We start from the raw sequence: 22,909 nt of genomic DNA, 5'->3' as shown, positions 1-22,909 counted from the left end.
TAGAGGCGCCGTTACGGGCTGTTTAAGGCACCATTACGTCCTTCGCAGTAGGTAAGTGTCACGTTCTGTTTAACTTTTCCATATGGTCCTTGTCGGCAGGGCAGAAGTTTAATATCCATTACTTCTTGAATCCTGAATATGAGAAGCTTTATCCTAAAATGACATGTTCAAGTGATCGTCTCAGTTTTTGTTCAAAGGTTGGGGACAGATCGATTAGGGAACTATTACGGCTCCTCAATTTGTAGTAATTAAATATATCATATGGAATAGTTAGTCGTAATGATCATATACTTTCGCACCAAATTAGTTCTTTGCTGAACATCTCTGAAATTTAGTAGAAAGACCCGTTCTAGTCGGGAGCACAAATGTGATGTCTTTCTTGCCATCGGCCCCAAATTCAGAAGAAGGAAATAGCTTGGTTATTCGTATTATTAAGTTTTCCTGGTTGGTGTGTTCTCGTTTTAGCCGTGTTATTGTTGCGTCGTGCTTGTGTAATTGCTTCAATACCTTAGAGAGTGGATATAAATTTTCTTTTTATGCAAGTTGACAAATTTGCATACTTTCGAATATGATTACTTGTATAATATATGGGCAAGCTGATTAACAATCTGACATTGTTGAAAATATATCACATTTTCATATATATCACAATATCATTTCAAAGAATTAGGTAATTTGTTCAGTTGGTGTAAGTCGACGAAGAAAGATTATCTGTCGAAAAACGGTATATCTTGAATGCTTTCGCCTTCAAAGATAATATAATTTGCTACACATGCTCCAACACTTTTTATTTATTGATAGCCGTTGCATAAGAGGTTGTTAATGGCATTGACTGGATGTTGTGTTTCAAGGTAAATATTAGGAACAAAATTTTGAAAATTTATTCAATTTGTTGATGAAATAGTCGATTCTAAAAGTCGCATTTCGCATGCCTGTTACTAATCCTAAATACTCTATGTATCAATTAGTCTTTATCATCGTACGTAATCGTCATGTTTGTGCGAGAAGTGCTGCTTTCAGGTGACCTCGCAAAACGGAATAGAGTTCCAATCGCATTTAATTTTCATTTCAAAATTGTCATGTCATTTTCAAATCGATTTTTGTAATATTTTCTGCTGCAAATATGCTGAAAAATGCCGTATCGCCACTAGAAGTCTAGATGGCATTCTCTTATTTGTTGCCCAGCGAGTTGCTAAATGTCGCATCTCCGCGAATTGTTTCAACAAATTTCCCGGCTTATGTATACTTCACAGCCATCGGATGTTACTTCGTTACAAGGTTACAAGTACGTTATCAGCATTAGAATTGAACCGCAAGCGCGGCGTCAGGAAGGTAAGTTCGACATGTTACATGTTAACAGGATAGTTCCTCTGATGTTTGAAAATGTCACCCGTAATCTTCAAGTGCCATCGTCATTAGTCGTGCATTAAGATGTAATTATTGTCATCGCAGCAACAATGCCAGTAGGAAAATGTGATAGCAGAAAGTAAATACCGTAATGTGACAGAAGGCATTAGTCCACCAATAATGTTAGGCAAAGCACGCGTAGTTTGTCACGATAACATCCTCAGTCGTTTTCTACCATGAATGTTGCACGCTGTCGTCTCATGAAATGTTTTATAAATGATGTTGCATAAAGAGTAATGAAGAGTATTTTCAAATGATCGCAAATGTTTCTCTTTTTCTTATCCCTCATTTCTTAATTCGTGTTGTACCCCTTCACTCTTTCTAAGTTGACATTTGAATGAGTGAAGTTCGCAACAGGCAATGGTAGTATTTTAAATGCAGGAGGAACTACGCATTATGGGGCTCAGAACTGATTCAGGTTGATACTGACTGAACACATGGCATGCAGTTCAGGGGTAACTGTTCAAGGGTGACTGCGCTTTGTGGGGATGTACTGGTTTAAGTTGATACTGACTGAACACAACATGCAGTTCAGGGGTAACTGCGCTATGTGAGGCTTGTTGAATTAGGCTCCTATGCAGTTCAAGGGTGACTGAGCTATGGGGCTCAGAACTGATTCAGGTTGATACTGACTGAACACATGGCATGCAGTTCAGGGGTAACTGAGCTATATGGTGTTCGGTGCTGATTTAGGTTGCTATTGACTGTACACATGGCATGCAATTTAGGAGTAACTGGGCACCATGTGGCTCGGTACTGGTTTAGGTTGCTGCTGACTGAACACATGGCATTCTGTTCAGGGGTCACTGGGCTATGTGGGGTGCTCTGCTGATTTAGGTTCCTATTGACTGAACACATGGCATGCAGTTCAGGGGTGACTGCGCTATGTAAGGCTCTGTGCCGATTGAGGATTTAGGTTCCTATTGACTGAACACATGGCATGCAGTTCAGGGGTGACTGCGCTATGTAAGGCTCTGTGCCGATTGAGGTTACTATTGACTGAACACATCGCATGCAGTTCAAGGATGACTGCGCTTTGTGGGGATGTACTGGTTTAGGTTGATACTGACTGAACACAGCATGCAGTTCAGGGGTAACTGCGCTATGTGAGGCTTGTTGAATTAGGCTCCTATGCAGTTCAAGGGTGACTGAGCTGTGTGGATCTGTACTGGTTTAGGTTGATACTGACTGAACACATGGCATGAAGTTTAGGGATAACTACGCAGTACCTGGATCAGTGTACTAATTTTGTTGTTACTGACTGAACACATAGCTTATTTATTTTATAACTTCACAAAAACTTCAGAGTGATCATTATTACAAGTAGATCATTATTTATGATTGAAATATTCAAAATAAGTTTGCAGCCTATAAGGATAATGAAATCTGTGAAGCACGTTGAAGATGATTTACTACTAATCAATTTAAGCTACTACAATTGAAATTGTATGAGAAGTGGATTGCGTCGAATATTTTTGAATTTTCTATGGCTTCTTCGTGGCCGATTTATTAATAATCGCAGTTTTGATGTTGTTCCAGGGTGGAACAAAATCTGCACCACGATTATGATGCCACAGCAGCATGTAACGCGTACGCGAGACCTACAACTGCATGCGTTTGTTACGCCACCGGGAATAATTTTAAATTCTACAGCCAGTGATATACTTACAAACTTTGGCCACATAAGTCCAGCAAAATATTCCTCATCATAATTCATGCGGGAATTTAATATTTGAATCGTAAAATAGTCGAATGTTAAGTCTTTGCTCGTGTTATTGTCGAGTTGAACAAATTTGCCGAAACGGCTGCATAGCAACATTGATTGATCACTGGTAAATAACAAGTAAAACTTACAACGCATATAGGGTTATTCTAAATGATGGACCAATTTAATAACTTTGTATTTAAGTATAAATTCATTATGAATACTATACTATACACACAAATGGAAAGAAAGATTCACAATTTTTAATTCATTATGAATAATATACACACGAATGGAAAGAAAGATTCACAATTTTTGTACGTATTTATAAATATATTCAATATGTTCCCTTGTGCTGCACGGTAAACATGTAAACGGCAGCATTTCGATTCAGTCACTTCCTGAGCGTTGGGTAGGACGCATAAGAAATGAAGATCTTGCTCTGCACTTCTGGCCACCGAGATCACCTGATCTCATGTGACTATTTCTTGTGGGATTACGTCAAGGAAGCTGTTTACTCTGCCTCTACCAGTTGACTCTACCAGCAACTCTGGTTGCTCTGAAGAACCGTACTCACTGCTACAGTTCACTCAAGATATGCTTTCTCGTGTGTAGGACGAGTTTGGGTACCGTTAAGATGTCAACCATGCAGCACAAGGGACACATATTGAACATTTATAAATATTAAAAAATGGAATCTTTCTTTCCATTGGTGTAAAAATTATTCATTTTGACTTTATACCTTAATAAATACGAATAAATTGAATTGGGTCCATAATTTAGAATAATATCTACTCAACATACATTACCTTCGTTCATAATAGCAATTATATAATTCAGGGACCAAGCGATCGTTCTAACTTATCCGACCTAGAGCTGCTTTCGTTTCAATAGAGGATGGAGTCGCTCTTTTCAAAAAGACTGGAAACATTATTAGCGAAATTTTTCAGTGGGAGGCTGCGGACGAAATTATTCGCCATAATTCCATACGAGAAACAAGTTTGAAATAATGACTCGATAGTTACCTTAAATCAATGTCCAGTGACTCAAGCGCGTAAAACTGAGAAGACATTGTTAAAATTTTAGACAATACATCGTTAATTCATCGTTTGCTTTTACATTCACAAACTGGGCTATAATTAATTGCTGTGCCTGAAAACCTATACAAGGGCACGGGTACACACGATTATAATACAAGAAAAAAAGAGTGAGACTCGGATTTTCAAGAGAAAGTATTGACGAAAGTTGTGACATCAGGAATTAAGTTTTCAGCAAAGGAGTGAAGGTAACAGAAGAGAAAACTTTTTATACGTCATGGGGAGGCTAATAGTTGGGCAAAACAAGGTTGATTAAGCAAATTGGAAGGTACAAGAAGCTAGTTACACTAATAACTAAAATAAGAGTCGAATAAAACTAAAAAAAAATAAAATAAGAAGATTGACAGATTGAGTCATGAACATCAACAATAAGCTGATGGAATCGGATTTCAAAAATTAGTAAAATATTAATAGTCATCGACAAATTGCTTATTANGTAGTAGGTACACTGAAGCGGAACGATCAAAATATATTATTTAGGCTTTCGGAAGTGAGTAAATAAGTACTTATGAAAAATAATGGGGGTAGTAACGTGGTTTGCTCTAGTGCAGAGATGCCTATTAAACGTTAAGGTTTACACGACCAAGCAATAAATGAAATAACACGTCTTCTAAATCTCATAAATTTTGGATAGCTCTGAAGGGATTAAACCGTGAAGGAAATATACAATGCAGGAGTTGGTTCCAAATGACGGAAAAGTAAACATCAGCGAAATGACGGAATATTGAAAAATCGTAATCAATAGGAGCAAAACCTGTAGCCAAAAATATTGTAATACCATTTGGTCATGCAGACTTAGCGTCGATGTATTAATAACTACAAACAATACTAGGAACCTATATCATAGATAGTCTTTATCACAGCTTCACATCTCATATTCTAAGTAAGCAGAAACAGCACAAAAACGGCGTAAGCTTTCATTTCATTTAGAATTGAAATTTGTCCTCTATGAAAATTAAGTACCAATAAATGTTTGAAATTAAACATTTTAGCTCTTCTCCCATACCATTTTAATCTGAGCAATAGTCAAGTCTAGAAAGGCGAATTGTACAACAGAATTTTAAAAGTGATGATGCCAGAATATATGCAAAAAAATTACAGGAGTTCGTTGTATAGTATATAAGCTCCACGTACGATATTTGTACTACGAGAGTTCTACAAGCAATATTACAAAATATACATATTCACAAACTAAAAACAAAATAAACATTCCATTCAAAGTCAGTTCTGTCCAAAGCTGGTACGTCATTAAGATATTTCGATGATGCAATCAAAACATGCGCGGAAAAATGAACCAAGTTTTTTCTTGCCAGAAATTCCTCTCAAAAGTAATCAGCCGAAAAGGAGATTCGAAGTGTTTCAATTCAAAATGCCGTTTTCATACAGCATACTTCTTACAACATCTGCCGAGGGTAGAAAATGTTTTGCTTGAAAATTTTCGAGGGCAGAGGATTAAGGCTAGAAAAATAGCACAGCATTTGCAATAAGATAAATCTTAATAGAGAGATTGCTACTATCAGGTATAGAACAGGCATACGCGGTGGAATTCAAAGGATTTGGACGGAAGGGTGTTCGCGTAGGTTTTAGTTCCATTTTGGGCGCTTCTTCATAATTTATACACTGCTTTAGCATAAATTTCGTTGACTTAGACACATGAAATTACCGAAACAGTTGTCCTTAGTTTACTTCAGATCAAAACTTTTACTAGCTCATTTAAATAAGAAGTGCACCTAATTGCAGCGTAAGTATTTGCTGCATCAATCTAAAAACACGTTTTTATTCCACATATATCACCGAGAGCATAATTTAATTTTCAGAAGCGAGTTCAATCTTATTATAATAAGTCTGTACACTAAGACGGATTCTGAGAAGTTCTTCCAGGTGCGGTCATTTAAAATAATAATATAAGACTTTAACCCTTTGTCTAAGGTAAGACGGACGGTCGACAATGCTAATCTTTCCTCAATGTTTGGCATTGAGAGTTAATCTTAGTAATTAGAGGGCTAAAATTGAACTAAGATGAGTCGATTAAGAGGCTTGGATGGAGAATTACCGTCAGTGGACAGGTTAGGTAAACGAACTGTCGTCAATGTCATTCATACATGAAGCTCTGTACTGAAACTTATCGTCCGTAGAGAACAAGGCTTTAAGAATAAACTGCGGTGAGGAGAGTAAGAGGCACGTATCGAGAGTCACCGTCGGTAGACAAAGGGTTGAAGAATAATATACTGCTATTAGATTAAGAGGACGTGTCGAGTGTACACTAAGACGGATTCTGAGAAGTTCTTCCAGGTGCGGTCATTTAAAATAATAATATAAGACTTTAACCCTTTGTCTAAGGTAAGACGGACGATCGACAATGCTATTCTTTCCTAAATATTTGGCATTGAGAGTTACTGTTAGTAAGTAGAGGGCTAAAATTGAACTAAGAAGAGTCGATTAAGAGGCCTGGATGGAGAATTACCGTCAGTGGACAGGTTAGGTAAACTGTCGACTGTCGTCAACTGTGATGAGGAGAGTAAGAGGCACGTATCGAGAGTCACCGTCAGTAGACAAAGGGTTAAAGAATAATATACTGCGATTAGATTAAGAGGACGTGTCGAGAGTAACCCAACAGTTCTCGTCAATAAACAAAGGATTAAAGAATAATATAACTATAATAGATAACAGCTTAGGAGGAATGCGCGACGGGTTTCTCTACTACTGCGAGCCCCGCGTACGACCGCCCAATAGAGAGGCTGGCAGCGAGGAGCGTCCACGTGTCGGAGGATGGGTCGTAGACTTCAACTGAGGTGAGGTTACATGTGCCATCGTCACCCCCAACTACGTACAGCAGCCCGTCCACGGCGATCACACCTGCGACATGCATAGATTGAGTACGAAGTGTGCCCAGTACTAATACGAACTACTAAAGGAGTTGGGAGAGTGTGAACAGTAAGGGACGAACCGTGCATGTATAGGAGTGGCACGAGTACGAGACGAGACATGTTCGTTTTCAATATCAGTTTGATAGAAAATAATATTAGTAAACAATGTATTGTAGGCATGACACCGCTCAAAATGTACAGTTGTTGTTGTTGTAGCAACGTCAACCACTAGTCAGTGATCGTTAATACCGACGATAAGAAGACTATTTATTCCGGAAAAATAATCCGTTAGGTACTTTATAAGCGAGAACCAGTTAAATGGCTGGAAGCTTTCCATCTTAAATGGAAATGATGTCAGGTAGTGTTAGAGTTAGTTAAGTGTGTGGGCAATTGTGAATAGCTTATAACGTAGGTAGGATTTTGTGACGATTTTTAACAATAAAAAGCAGATAAATTGGACAAAACTGGACCCACCAGCGTTTCTCCTGCATAGGTTCATGTCAGCGACCAACCGCCACTTGTTGGTGTCTGGATTGAAGACCTCGACGCTGTTGCGCACGAGGGGACCGTCATGCCCTCCAACGGCATACAGCTCGTTGTCTATCACACCTGCAGCGTCAAATTAATAAGTAAATGTTTTATTTATTAATTAAACATTTTAAGCTTCCCTAGATAGCAGTACCTCACCAGATGCATATAACAAAGTAACCTCAAATAACTGTTATGTAATACACAAGCACTCAATATATCTTACTAGATAAAAAACGAACATTAACTTATTGAATGAACAAATTAACCCTCAATCAATTGACAGTAACTTTCGTAACCCAGCCCATAAATACGGAAAGCATTGACAATGTGCCAGCATTTAGAAAAATGAATGATTGATATTGTCGAAATATCATACACTTTCTAACAGAAGAAGCAAAAAGAGCGGACTCGATACTGATCAACCCCGGCCAAATTATGTCAGGATGACCCAAACGAGGGCAAATAGTGCATGGCTATTTTGACTAAGTCTCATTCATTTCTCCGAATGCGTTGATAAATGCTTAGATATAAATGCTTATAAGACAAGATCAGGATGTTTAAAGATCGTACCAATGCCGGCACCGCTTCGTCTCGCTATCATTTGAGCGACGGGGGTCCATACGTCCGTCTCAGGACAGTATCTCTCAACGCCAGACAGGCACTGTCTTGAGGCGCCATCGTACCCGCCAACCTGTCAACACAAGTCATGAGTAATGTGAACAAAACTGATGAGTAATGTAAATAATAGTAATGCGTAATGTTTACACTATTTAGGCGCCATCATATCCTCCAACATGTGAAAAAAACAGTGATGTATAAATGTATTGAGGTACAGTCGGGCTTGCTTTCCAAGAAAAAAATATGTAAACAAAAGCATTAACAAAAAGTAAACACAAACAGCTGATCGTAAATAATGATAGAGATAACAATGAAAATTCAAACTAGGTTGTGGCTACTGGCTCTTTCTTGAATCGCCTTAACTGACTTGTAAAATCTTTTAGGGAGCTGTATTGATAAAATTTGTTAAACGCAGAATAAGGGGAACCCCAATTTTCATGATGCTGAATTTGCGAGATTCTGATAGTAATGATAGAAATTGGCAACAAATCCTGTCCCTATCATAATTTAATATTCACAATAAAAACTGTTAGAACCATCACTTACCGCATAAAGCTTGCCCTGCAGGACGCCGACGCCCACAGAAGAGCGTCGTGTCGTCATGGGTGCAATCATTCGCCATTCGGACTTCTTTGGGTCGTAGACCTCAGCGCTGTTCAGCCCTGTTGAGCCATCAAAACCTCCCACCTGTTGAAAGTGTGTTCATCATAGAGGATATCATAAATATATCATCAGAGATGTTGGGAAGCATACACATTGGAAATGTTTATGCTTCAGGAAGAAATGTGTATGCTTCAGGAAAATTCAGGAAGCAGTAAACAGATTCAGGACCATTTAAAATAATATACTTAAAAGCAAGCGATATTGATTGGATGTGATTCAGCATTATTACAGTAGCCAGGCTCTATAGGGGACATTAACTTTTCATCAACTGACAGAAACTGTAATTGCAAGGCCTTAAGGTACAAGTAGCATTAAAGTTGGTTAGTGTTTTCACGCCGAATGTTCAAGAACGCTGTGAACGCACCACACTACATTTGTTTTCTATCGATGGTGGCGATAGCAAAGGCGATGCGCCAGGTATATTGTTGGTGCAGTGTATTCAACATCATAAACAGAGGAAGCAACCGCAACACAAAACTATCCGTAATCATAGGAATCAAAGGCAGTACATCAGCGTGACCATGGATGAAGACATCCGTAACTTGACATGAAAATATTTGTATTAGATACATATAGTAGATGAAGCACACCTACATCCTTTATTTTGCCTTTTATTATGGTTATAACGAGGGTGCTGGGTTCAGTCTCTATACTGGAGCAGTCAGTCCACGTATATCCAAAATCATATGAGTAACTATAATAAAGTTGGCACACTAACAGCATATATTTTGCCGCTGATGGTAGCAACGCCCAAGGTGCTGCGTCGAGCCTCCATGTTGGCACAGCCTGACCAAGTGTTGGACGCGGGGTCGTAGACGTCGACGGTGCGCACGCGCAAGGACCCGTTGAAGCCGCCCACGGCGTACACGCGGCCCTCTACTACCGCCAGCCCGCATCTGTAAACACCATGGGTTTATAATGGTATTTATCAACACAATTGGTCTTAGCTTCCAAACACAATGGTTATTCCGAGAGACAAAAATCAACACAACTGATGTTGAACACAAACGCATATATATGTATAAATACATACATTTGTAGAAAATACATGCGATAGTTATAAGTATAACAAACCGGCATCGCCTTGTCGGCATCTCCGCCACGGGCGACCACTTCTCTGTTTTGAAGTCGTAGCACTCAACGCTGCGCACCGCCTTCGGTGACTGCCCTCCAACCACCAGCAGCACCTGAACCAATTGAAGAATATTAATACATCAATAAAAGAACAAGTTTGTCCATTCAAATTATATACTAATTAATAAAAAACGTTTGTCCATTAAAATGACCGACATGGCCATAAAAAAACGTTTGTCAGCCTTGGACGGTTGCCAATTTCGACCAGAATTTTCAGCTAGTTGTGGGTTGCAAGTAAGACTGAAGCATATTGCTACTTCAATCTTGCTGAACTCAACCACTTTGATTGGATACTTAATGAAAGTCAAATCTAGAAATGGAATAACTTGGTCCAAGAACTTGAAACAAGCGCTACCATTACAAGATGTTGATCAATTCAGAACAGCAAGAAATTTAGTTACTAATAGAGCAATGATTATGGACACTAAAGACAGAGTCACATCTAAGATGAAGCACCTCAGTCGAACCAAGACTTGAAAAATTGGTCTAGCTGGCCGCCGAAAGTATTTCAGGGAAAATACCAACACATCATCTTTTCTTCCAGATAACCTGATCATCATTGTCAGAACGACGTAACTGCAGCGAAAATTCAATAATGTAGATTTTCTCTATCGTAAATTACAAAATCTACCAAGAATTCCATTTGAGGAATCAAATGGTAATATCTTAGTGCAAAACAACTCATAGTAACAAACTCTAAGGAATTTAATGCTAATATCATAATGCCAAAAAACATACTTTTGGAACACCAACAGGTTGTCTGGGTTTTGTCCTAGGAGTCTTGAACTGCAAGCGTTGTTCAGAGCTCAGCAGGTGATACTTCAGCGCCTCAATGAGGTAATCCTTGCCTGAAACCAAAAATCTATATTTATCAATTAAATCAGAACAAATTGAAAGTTTTCAAAGTATAATGCACAATATTGAAGCGTTTATCATACGTTGATGACATCATTGCACATTCACTTATAATTGAACGCCAGTGATTATAAGCAAAGTAGTACCACTTTGCTCAAGGAAAGAAAGGTATATTTCCCATAACTTATCGAATATTCCCTTCACTACAACAATAATTCAAGTCATTACAAATGTAAGTTAGTTTTGCTACCATCAAAAGGGGCGAGTTTAATAAAATAACGACAAATTAAAGTTTGTTCTTCCTAAACTCTAATTTAAATCGTCCCAAATCCAAGTTAGTTTTTCCGCACAACAAAAGCAAGAAGTTTTTCACCATAACTATTACCTATTCAATTTTTTCACATTACAACATTAACAACTGAAAACCGTTCCACAACCAGATAAGTATTACCACTCAACAAAAATGGCAATTTCAGCCACAACTGACACTTTATGTTGCTGTTAAGCAGTGGTTCACGCTCCACCCTCTGCACGAGGTAGTCCTGCTGCAGCAGCGGTAGACGCACAAACGCCATCAGCTCCGCGACGTGTTGGTGACGTGTTGCTACGTCGTGTTGCACCCACGCCATCACGCACTCAAACACCTGAAAACAAACAAGTTTATCACATCCTTGGAATAGCATTCTTCATTTCATTTTTAGCAACATTATTGTAGCTCAACATAATTGTTAATAAATGTCATCAACGTGAACCAAATTGAAGAAACTGCTGGTACAGTTTTACTAGCCAGGATTAGCAATGATTTTCCAGAGAGCTTTTGAAATTGAATTCATCAATTTACTCACAATTCAGTTAAGTACTTAGTTCATTTAACATATTGACTTGCCACAATTGAGTGCCGCATCATATTAAGTTGGCGGACTCATTAACCCCAATCAAATGGTGCTTTTTCTTATTATTATGCCCATTCGTCCATTGAACATCACATCAGAATGATTGACTCGCCTTCTCTTCAGCAGGAGTCTGCAGTCGGTCGCTGGATATGAGGCGTACAACTTGGTCGTGGGAGAGGCTGAGGAACTCTTCACAGTCCACCACCTCCCTGCAAATGCTTCAATTATCAGTAAGAGATACCTAAGATAGGTACCGTACATGAGTGACGCAAGGGTAAAACAACTTTTTTATGAAATAAAATAAATAATGCAATAAATAATGTAATGAAACAACTACGATTACAATTCAATTCTTATTATTATTCGCCAGTTTACAGCCAATGTAACAATAATTTGAAAATACTGAGTGCTGGGTCACTTGTATATTATTATATCATTATTCTATCAGCATAAATTATAAATGAATATAATTATATCTTCTTGATAGTAATCATTACAACGCTCACATAGCTCCAGGCAGCCGTGGAGGTCGGCAAAGGCGCGTATGCCGAGGCAGTTTGTGGGGTGCAGTTGGGACATCAGGAACTCGCAGCAAGAGTCCCGCACAAACGTTAGCTGCAGGATGTTGGCAGCAGGCAGCAAAACCTGCGCATATATTCATGCATGTAGTATAAATCATGTATAATGTATGAATTATGTTCAAGGTATATTCATGAAATTCCACTATTTTTCTTCACTGTTATAGGTAACATTAATGGGAGCAATTCTAACGTTTTGAAGAGAAAATAATCAACATTTTGTAAGTATTTGTAAGACTTTGAAGAGTGAAAAATTTTATTTTTTATTCACAAGTAAAATAGATTGATACCAATGATAGATTTATTATCATTTACTCAGTATCAAAAGCATTCAAGCCCATTGTAGAGAAAATCAGAGATTAGTAATTGCCACATATTCAGTAAGACCATGAACCATTACTATGCAAAATCATCACATTTGCAGACCTGGACATTATCCTCGGTGACGGAGATGTCAGCCGAGTAGATATAATCTATGACAAGCTCAAGAGCTGCACCGTCAATTTCTTGCAAGACTATTCGTTCTTTCCGACTCTCCTCGAAACCTGAGAAAAAATTAAACAAGAGAATTCAAAGCTCCTCAAAAAGGCAGAAAAAACTTTGTGAATATGCTATATTATTAATGGAGATTGAAAATGTTATATTATCAATAGATATTTTTGAGGATTATGACTACTAAATATTTGTGACTAATTTTGTCAGCATAATTAGTTAAACAAATAAATTTCAATAGCAGTAAAAATACCTATAGGAGAACAATTGCAGACATTTTGTACAAAAATAAGCACAAAATACAAACAAGCATCCATGTCTAAAAATACTCACTATGGACACTAACGATGTATTCATGGACAAGTATGCTGATAAAAAATACGGTTAGGTTTTTAATATTCATAGAAGCACAATTAGTGCATCAATACTTACTAGTAAACATGGCCATAAAGTATGGACTGCATGCAGCCAGTACTGTCTTGTGAGCTGAAACCTCAACGTCTCCAGCAATCAGCACCACGTCACACAAGGTCTTCCCACTGCAGAGTTCACACACTTAATAACATATAGAAGTAAATTATGTATAAGATGGTGCGTGCAGTGTTTGTATCCTATTCATCGTATGGCAACATTTTGGACAGTGACTAGAGAGTTGATAGCACATTAGGAGCAGAAAGAATAGAAATGGGCTAAGTAGAAATCTGAAATGTAGAAGCAATATTGTAAACTCGTGAGGGCAAACTTTTACCTAGTGAGATTCATGAAAATCTTCCATTACAAAAGTATCAGGGGCCATACTTTCAAAATTTGGGCTAAGTGAACGTAAGTACTTACGCTCTATTTTCTTGTCTATGATTGGTGGATACTTTCAAAGCTCGCTATGTGAACGTAAGTACTTACGCTCTATTTTCTTGTCTATGATTGGTGGATTTTGCCTGAAAGGCCGTCAATGATTGGCTGATGAACTTACGATCTCTTAACTTTTTTTGAAAGTATAGGCCCAGATCAGCTTCTAGAGCATCTCAAAAATCAAACTGATTGACTCATATGAAGTGGGCCTTGACTAATGAGTTTATGATCATATCACACATATATACCTTCTCATAACATTAAAAACATCAAAAGCTCTTTGAAAATGCTGTCCATTGGTGAAGGGAGGATTGGAGTGGCTTCCATCATTACGAGGAAGGTTGCGCTGAGAACTCTCATCCAAGCTGTTTTGGCTTGCATGTCGCAGAAGCAAACGTCCCTGGCCATTACCCAGTGAAAGCCTGCACATAGAAAAAACATCAAAAACTACCATCATGCAATACATTCTTGGAAATATTGGTTTTTCAACCCATTACTAGAAATTTATCACATGCCTCTGGAGAAAATCATTCAGAACATGCATGGATTATTAACTTGGAAATATTTATTATGTACCTCATTACATTCAAACCTAGACACAAATTTTTCATGCATTCTTACATAATTGTATGAACCGGGCTGTTACAGCAGCAATGATTTACAATATTTGTACCTCAGATTAAAAAACTACTGATCAATAGCCATGACACTACAAATTTCCCTGAACTTACACTGGCCCAGGATTGTTGTCTCGTGCCAAAGGCGCTGGATGAGGGCGGTCAGCATCAACCAGGTCGTGGAATAGGATGTGTTGCTCAATCTGATCAGCTAGACCATCATCATCATCATCATCTTCAGTATCATTTTCCTCCACAATATCAGGGTCATCATCAATGTCATCATTTGCACCAATGAAATTATGATCATCAATGACCATCACATCATTGGCACGAGCAGCAGCAGCAGGAGCGTCACCCATATCCTCATCAGCACCAACATTGTTCCCAAGATGCTCTGGATTGTTCATTCTGGAAATATGTATAACCATTCCATTCATATATTGTATTGATTTGTTTTTAAGCCAGTGAGATTGTTTTTATTGAATCCTTTCTTGCACAATACAATAATTTTTTTATTACTGCCACCTGAATTTATAAGTGGTTTCATAAATTAAAGTAAACTCATATATTACTCTCATCAATAAATTTGAAAAAAAAAACTATTTATTATCTTTTAAATAGAAGTACTTATAGATGTAAGCTAATTTTAAAAATTCAGTTTTGATCTAATTCTTAAATTAAATTGCTGCAAAAAGGCAATGACAACCCAAGACCTACACCAGTGGTTGCCAAACTTTTGCAGGCTGGCACCCCCTTGGCTCCCGAGTGAATTACCTACTTAAGCCATACATCTTTCTGCCGCCCTAAGGGGGACAGCACTGCCCACTTTGGGAACCACTGACCTACAGTCCAACACCATACTAAAATATATTTTTTTGATTTCTCAGTCATTTTCCTTGTTTAGTCTAACCCCTGTATGTCTTAATAAAATCATGCTAAGGAATAAAATTTTCAGGTCCAGGTTATAATATATCTCAACACCTTACACATCATATAGATAGTATATGCATCCAAACAGCCCTAATATATTTGCAGAGCCAAGCTTTGAAAACATACATAAACCTGAACATACTTTAAAAAACATACTTCAGACTAATCATGAAATCAATATTCCATATTGTATCTTGCTCAACTAACCTGACATTCTGTGCTTCATTCCCAGGAGGAACATCATGTTGACCATCATCCATTGCAGTGACTTATATATTGAAAAGAAAAATATGATGAAGCTGATGGACACAAAAAAAGGTTACATTAAAATCACATAATTTATTCTACTTCAGTATTAGACTAAGTATCCATTAAATCACATTGAAATACATTTTGGCAAGAAAGTAGCCCTCTATAAAATGGCAACTTTATATCTGTACCCAAATAGCCCAACCATGTTCTCTGATTTGTATTTGAGGATGTGTTATCTTGCCTAAGCCATTCTAATCATCAGTCACTCTCATGAATAGCATTACCGGTACCTCTGTTATGCTAGAAAGTACCTAGGTATATTTATCCTGAGCATTTAACCCACTAGCACTCTAGCAGTCAAGTTACTATACATGGAAACTCAAAATCTCACTTCAAAAAGCTGAATTTCTGTGTGATTCTCAGATATGAATAGGTGATTGAGAAGAGCTCCCATTTGACTCATTTTAAAATATGAAAAAAACTATTTTGCATCTTCTAAAAAAATTATTTCATACAAATGATACAAACCAGCTGGCATTGAATGTAAATATGATCACTATTACAGGTACTGATGCACATGTTGACATGTGTATAGTTGTGCAACATGTGTGCGAGTGCATCTATGCAACAGTGTATCCATTTTGAAACTAATTTTTGGCAAATAGTGTTATTTTTTAACATATTTTGATGCACTTTGCAGATAGATAAAAAGACAATAGAAATTTCCATGATCCTGACACATTTTTCTGACCATGAGATTGTATGTATGCTTCTGCCTATTGGTAATTAGAGGAGTGGAAATTAGCATTAATTCCTAGCCCCTAGTGGCTAGTTCCTACGCCATCAGGCATGGAATATATCTACCATCAAACAGGGTAATAGGGGATGGGTGGGGTAAATCGGGCAACACGTCCCACATTTTGTAGAAATGCCGTCGAACAGGGCTACTCACAGGGCTACTCGGGACACTTGCAATAAAACTTCATTTTAAAATATTTGAAGCATGCAGAGTGTACTCATCCATTACTAACAGTACTCTGAAGTCCTCCTCTTTCATTGTAGATGATGTAGAGGTAGAATAAATGATATTTTCAGTTATTTTTTACTTGTTTTTCATTTATTGATATTACCATAAACATTAAGTACCATCAACTGGGGTGACTTCAGCTGTGTTTTCGATTTTGTTTTGCAAACAAAAACAGGGTCATAAATGCCGGGGTCATAAACGCCAAGGTAGTAAACAAAGTCATAAACACAGGAGTGACTTTGGCCATCGTTTTATGACCCCGCTTTTGTTTGCAAAACAAATTCAAAAACAGGGCCGAAGTTACCCCAGTTGACAGTACCCTATTATTGATATTATTGATGTGATATTACTGACTGTATTATTGATGTGATATTACCATATCTATGAACATGCCATCAAGCATTTACAACAACCTTGTCCACTGCAAGCTTCATATCAGCAGCCTTATAGCATTTTTTCTGTATCTGTAAGCTCACAGGAGGGCTTGTAATTTCACACCATTTTAATTGGGTTGAGTGAATTTACTATAAAAAATATAACTCAGTATCTACTCACTGCAGTGAGTGACAGAGAGCGCATTTTCTCGTCGACGACAACTTGAGGTCACAGACGAACGGACAGACGGACGGACAGACAGACGGACATGGCAAGCACAATAGTGCTCGTTTATGCGCCATGCGCTTGTTTATGCGCCATTTCAACTGGGTAAGGCGAATTTACTATAAAAAAAAGATTGTGAAAAACATACCTGAAACAGAAACGAATGTTTTAGTGACAACCATCATATATTTTTTAGAAATAAATCATAGTTTAGGTCAATTACTTTTCATTCTATGATGCCCGGTGTACAATTATATATATAGCATTCTATGTACAATTTTGTGACGACCAATGATGCACTAATTTTTTGATAAGTGAAATTTTTTTCACCAAGCGAGGTAAATGTAATCAATATTCTTTGTTTTTAATCAATTTTTTCCTTAACTGGAGCCTTTGCTTACTGAGGTTCTACTGTAAATGCGTTTTTGAGGGTGTCCCGAATAGCCCCAGGGGGGGGGGCTATTCGGTGTGGTGTGCTGAGTAGCCCCGCCATGCGGAAATGGGCGCCATTTTTTTTAACGAGATAGGACAATTCCGTCAATTACGTTTCCAAGCCGACACCTGGGTGCATCTTTTATGTAAGTAACATTTTTTAATACGGCGAATATTTTTTTGGCTACAGACCTCAGCAGAAGTAACTTTTCAAAATAGCATTTTTCACCATTTTTTTCAGGAATTTTTCAAAGCTAGTAAATGTGGTATTTTTTGACTTCCTTTATACTACATAGATAGGAAAAATGTTGATGTTTATGCCACTATATTTAGTTTTGCAATATTCCAATTAGTTTTGCTACTATAACAGTTTTACGCAGTGTTGGAGGACTGTCCCTAGTAGCCCCGCCCATCCCGAGTAGCCCCGGTTGACGGTATACTTGAAAGATTCCTAGTACCGTATATTCACAGATTCATTTAAAAGTCTCAAACCATAATATTCTTTCTACACAAACAGTTTATCACTATTTAGTAAAGCAAGGTCAACTATCAACTTTCTTACGTATTTTGATGTTCTCACTAGTTGACTTGGACTTTTGCTCTGCGGATCTTAACATTTGAAATGTAATCAACCTAAACTATGATTTATTTCTCCAAAACGTATGATGGTTGTTTCTAAAACATTCCTTTCTGTTTCACTGTTTCAGGTATATACAGCAATCCCTTGATTAACGCGGTTAATAAATCCCCGAGTTTTACCGTGTTAAAGCAAAACCGCGCTAATCAAACTTAAGAATATATGGGAATAATTATAATGAATCCTCAAAAATAGCAAAGTTACATAATAATAATTGATAAAAGTGAGCATTAGATATGGCAGCGATCTTGACCAGTTGAAGGCTAACGAGTAACTAGAGCACCGGCATGGCGCTTGGCGCACTTACCGGCGAACGTTGCCGAACTCGACCATTCGAGTTATGAACGAGACAAGGCGCGGTTAATTAAACCGACTATGTAGTCAGCACGAGTGCCAACGGAACGGGACCTTATTTAAAGAATTATTGGCTGAAATTCATGAAGTAACAACATTTGGCGAATTTTTCCAAAAGTCGTAACAAAAGTAACAACATAAGATCTAATAAGCAAAAAGTTACTTCTACCGGTTCTACAGGCATGGAATATGTCTACTTGGCAAGCCGCGACTGAATTTTTCAAGCCGTGGTTCTATGGATTTGCCAGCCGTGATTCCATTTCTTCGAGCCGTGATTCCATTTCACCAAGCCGTGAATTCCATATCTCGGCCATGAAAAGCAATTTACAATGCGCAAATTTATTTACAAAGTCCATGCACGTGTTACCTCAAATCTCTAATTTTACCCTAAAACAGTCGAATGGCAACAATAAAATTTGTTTTTACTGTAAGTTGAGCACGTGAGTCTGAACTCTGACCGCTTTGACATGACCACAAGTCCACAACTATGCGCGATCTTCAACAAAACGTTTAGTTGATTTGTTTACATTACGATGTTTAGGTTTTTTCTGCAGGATATTTTGGCAGGAACCGTGAAGCAATGCAGATTGCGGAAGTCGAAAATTTTATGAAGTGACATGTTTGTGAAGTGCAAACCGTGATTTTTCAATCAAACAAAAAATTATGACATTTGAGCCACGAGATTTCATACCTACTGATATTATTATTATATGATATTAGAGCCGTGATATTTCAGACAAAAATAGGACTTTTCCAGCCCTGCGGTAAGTGCGGTTCTACCTAGGTACCTACCTGTCCTGAGTTGTCCAATCGATCTGAAATTTTGCACACTTGCGTAAAGTCAGAGACGGAGACAATGCAGTGAGGTATCAACCGTATCAATTGACAGAATAGGCTTAATAGGCTAATTTTGAAAAATTTTATATTTTTATTAATTTTAAAAATAAAATTTAAAAATTAGACTTTTAATATTTCATAATGAAATTAGGAATTCATTGTGGTACATGTGTAACACCAGAGAGCCTTGAGAGAGGCAGAGAGCAAGGAGCAGAGACACTGGATTCTTTAAGTTTAGAAGTGTTGTCTTTAAAAAGTAATTTTTAAATGCATATTATTGCGTCCTTTTTATAGCCTAGTGAATTCACACAACCCAATTCAAATAGTGTGAAATTACAAGTCATCATGCAAGCTAACAGCTGGCTTTCAGACTACAAAACTCAACAAAAGAAATGCTAGGTCTAGGTATCCTACCTGTAACCTACTATGGCTGCTGATAGCCTGATATGAAGATTGAAGTGGACAAGGTCATTGTAATTTGTAAATGTTCAAATCTCAATGGCATGTTTATGTATATTGGTAAATGGTAATATCACATTCAGTCATGAGTCATCTGACATCTGTCATTCACCATCAATAATCAATATGGTAACCTAAATAAATATGGTGATATCAAATCAAATTAATCAATGAAGGATAAACAAGTTATTACAAGTAAAAACCACAGAAAATGCCATTTATTCTACATCTACATCATCTACAGACTACAATGAAAGGAGGACTTCTGAGTAGGTAGGCTACTTTTGTAAAAATTGTATTGGCTAATTGGCATAGCCTATGCCACACACATTCACACAACTGACACAAGAGGCCAAAACCGCCAAATCACTCCTCACGAGACTCGAGATTAATCTACTAGCTATCCTTCTTAGTTCTTACCCATGTTACAAGGAATTTTATTGTTTGTTCGTGGAGATCATATATATATCTTCACAAAACATTCTAGGTGGTCGGCACTGGTTGCAGACTCGCAGAGTGCAGACCATAGGCATAGAGTTTACTGATCAGCGAGCACAATCAATTTGGAACACCAATCAGCCCTGAATGAAACGCAGAACAGCAACAGTAACATCGACTAGTATTTACCCATATTCTACTAGTCTAGTAATGCCAAAAATATTAATCACAATTCACAATCAATATTCCCGTAGTACTGAAATCAGAAAAACATTGCCGCATCATGCTTTATAGGTACGAATAAGTTCATATGTATTCCAACGTATTTCACCGAGTGAAATAGTGAATGCCGAGAGGCACTAACTAGCCCAAGACTGAGAGGGCAAGTACCGAAAATAATTACGGATCCAGTGCTCACAACTCAAGCCTCATCCTCGGCCGAATTTGTAGACCTGCAAAATTTTAGCATGCATTAATTAACTCACTTCTGTAGAATTTATAGTGCTGTTGTCAAAGCATCAATGCAAGTATTTAATAATCAGCCAGATGCATTGAGAGTTATGTCGAAAAATCCCAGGCCAATGTTTTGTTCATTTTTAGGATGTGTAACTCATAAGATAATCTAACATATTTATTTATATGTTTAATTCGAAATCAAACGATCGCGAGAATTTGTGCTGAACTACGAACAATTTTTAATCAGTTCCCTTTCATTAGGACATTAACATGAACATGTAATTCATTTCTACTCTTTTAATGATTGAGTGGTTGAGATCTTGAAAAAGGAATAGGATTAAAATACTGAACTAGAGGCAAAAATTCTGGTCGAAATCAGCAAGGTAGCTTGGTAATAAATTGACAACAGGCTAAGGCTAACATGCCCTAATCGAACGGTGCTCGGTGTTGATTTAGGTTGTTTGTGACTGAACACATGGCATGAGTCTGAGGAGGATTCCAAGAGTAACTATGCCGTGTGGGGATCGGTACTGATGAAAGTAGCTACTGCCTAAGCACATGAATTGCAGTCAGGAGATAACTAAGCATTATGAGGCTAGGTCTTGATTCAGGTTGCTGCTGACTGAACACAAAGCATGCAGTCCAGAGGTAACTACGCAATTACAAGAATCGGTGTTGATCAAGGATTCTACTGACTACACACTTAGCATGCAGCCCAGGGGTCACTACGCAGTACAGAACTCCCTGCTGATTATAATAGCGGTTTCAGCGTTATTAGGCCGTGGGCCTGTCGCCGATTCTTAACATTGCAGAACATTCACAGCATTTTGCGGTCTCGAACTCGCAACTCACTGCTACAATTCTGCTATGCTTAACCGCCCGGCTTCCTTGCCGATTCTGACCAGAAACTGGCGCACATAGCTGGGTTCGAACCCGCGCCTCTCTGCGTCAATCTTGGTACTCTGAACTTTATCCACTGGGCCGATTAAGGTTGTTCCTTACAGAACATACGGCATGCAGACGCACCGCGGCACCATGTAGTCCGGTACTGATCTAGGTTGCTGCTGACTGAACATACGGCATGCAGAACAATTGAGTAGTCACTCCTAGTCCTAGACAGTACTGCATGGCATGTGTCCGGTTAGGAGCAACATAAATCGGCACGAGCACTCTACTGCGTAGTTAGCCATGGGCTGCGTATCATGTGTTCAGTCACTAGTAACCTAAATCCACACCGACCCTCGTACCGCGTACTTACCCCTAGACTGCGTATTATGGGTTTAGTCACTACCAACCAAAATCCGCACCGACTTCCGTGCTGCATACTGTAGTTGCTCCTTGGCCGTGTGTCATGTACTCGGTCACTAGTAACCTAAATCCGCACCGACCCACTAACTGCGTAGAAACCCCTCGACTGTTTTATGTGTTCAGTCAGTTGCAACTCAATTGCTCATCGGCCAAGTACTGCATACTTAGCATTGGACTGCGTATGACGTTTTTAGTAACTAGCAATCTAATTCAGCTTCGAGCCCTGTACTGCGTACTGTTTAGTATTCTGTTCCGTAATATCTTGTACTGTACTGTAGTATTATGTACTAGACTATACTACTATCGATCTCCGCACTGTACTTTTCATCATGGGCTACGCGAAATGTGTTCAGTCTCTAGCAGTCTAAATCCTTGTTGGGCAGTGCAAAGACTCGCGTCATACGCCGTCGAAGTGTTTGGTAGGTCAAACGTCGTAATTTAGGGATTGTTCTTGATTCTGAGGTGTGTGGGAAGGTTGTGCACTGTGCGGTTCAGGGTGGCTTATACATGTTATGTTGGAAGCTTAATGCGAGAATATGCTGTTTTTAAAATTGTAGGACTATCGTCTCAAATTGAGGCCTGCCAGATGTCCCCGAAAAGACAATAAGTGCGAATCATGTATCTAATATCATATTTCATGATTTGATATTCTAAACTCTTTGTTTTCCACCTAATATCGCTTGAAAAAAAAACGATTAATTAATCTCCATCAGAACATTTAATCTGTTCTTAAAATCAACATGTGTCTTGTTTCCTTAAGATTTCCAGAATACTATAATTTCCGAATATAACTTAGGGATACAGGAAATGTTTCATAATCAGCATACTCCTACTCCATCTGACTCCGGTCAACAATGTTAGGTTCTCATT

General features: G+C 38.2%; 1 protein-coding gene across 1 annotated transcript; it reads right to left on the bottom strand.

The window, feature by feature from the left end:
• Positions 1 to 6,473: 6,473 nt before the first annotated feature.
• LOC108680592 (kelch-like protein 3) lies at positions 6,474 to 20,276 on the bottom strand. Its single transcript, XM_018169465.2, has 16 exons — positions 20,258 to 20,276; positions 15,447 to 15,538; positions 14,421 to 14,717; positions 13,938 to 14,111; positions 13,273 to 13,379; positions 12,775 to 12,893; positions 12,243 to 12,415; positions 11,883 to 11,982; positions 11,365 to 11,521; positions 10,761 to 10,870; positions 9,963 to 10,075; positions 9,607 to 9,784; positions 8,772 to 8,912; positions 8,178 to 8,298; positions 7,551 to 7,685; positions 6,474 to 7,065 (listed from the first exon to the last, which is right to left on the bottom strand). The coding sequence occupies exons 2-16, from the start codon at positions 15,497 to 15,499 to the stop codon at positions 6,881 to 6,883; spliced, it is 2,163 nt and encodes a 720-aa protein (XP_018024954.1). The 5' UTR covers positions 15,500 to 15,538; positions 20,258 to 20,276; the 3' UTR covers positions 6,474 to 6,880.
• Positions 20,277 to 22,909: the final 2,633 nt, after the last annotated feature.

Source organism: Hyalella azteca, unplaced genomic scaffold, assembly GCF_000764305.2.
Source record: "Hyalella azteca isolate HAZT.00-mixed unplaced genomic scaffold, Hazt_2.0.2 contig12981, whole genome shotgun sequence".
NCBI lineage: Eukaryota > Metazoa > Arthropoda > Malacostraca > Amphipoda > Hyalellidae > Hyalella > Hyalella azteca.
This window is presented reverse-complemented; position numbering and strand designations above follow the sequence as displayed.

Bases quoted from the DNA above. Each gene is read 5' to 3' on its own strand.
- LOC108680592 (XM_018169465.2), bottom strand. From the start codon at position 15,499: ATGGATGATGGTCAACATGATGTTCCTCCTGGGAATGAAGCACAGAAT. The intron at 12,894-13,272 runs GTAAGTATTGAT...ATTTTTTCTCAG, and splicing joins CTTTATGGCCATGTTTACTA to GTTTCGAGGAGAGTCGGAAA. The intron at 7,686-8,177 runs GTACGATCTTTA...TTGACGCTGCAG, and splicing joins ACGAAGCGGTGCCGGCATTG to GTGTGATAGACAACGAGCTG.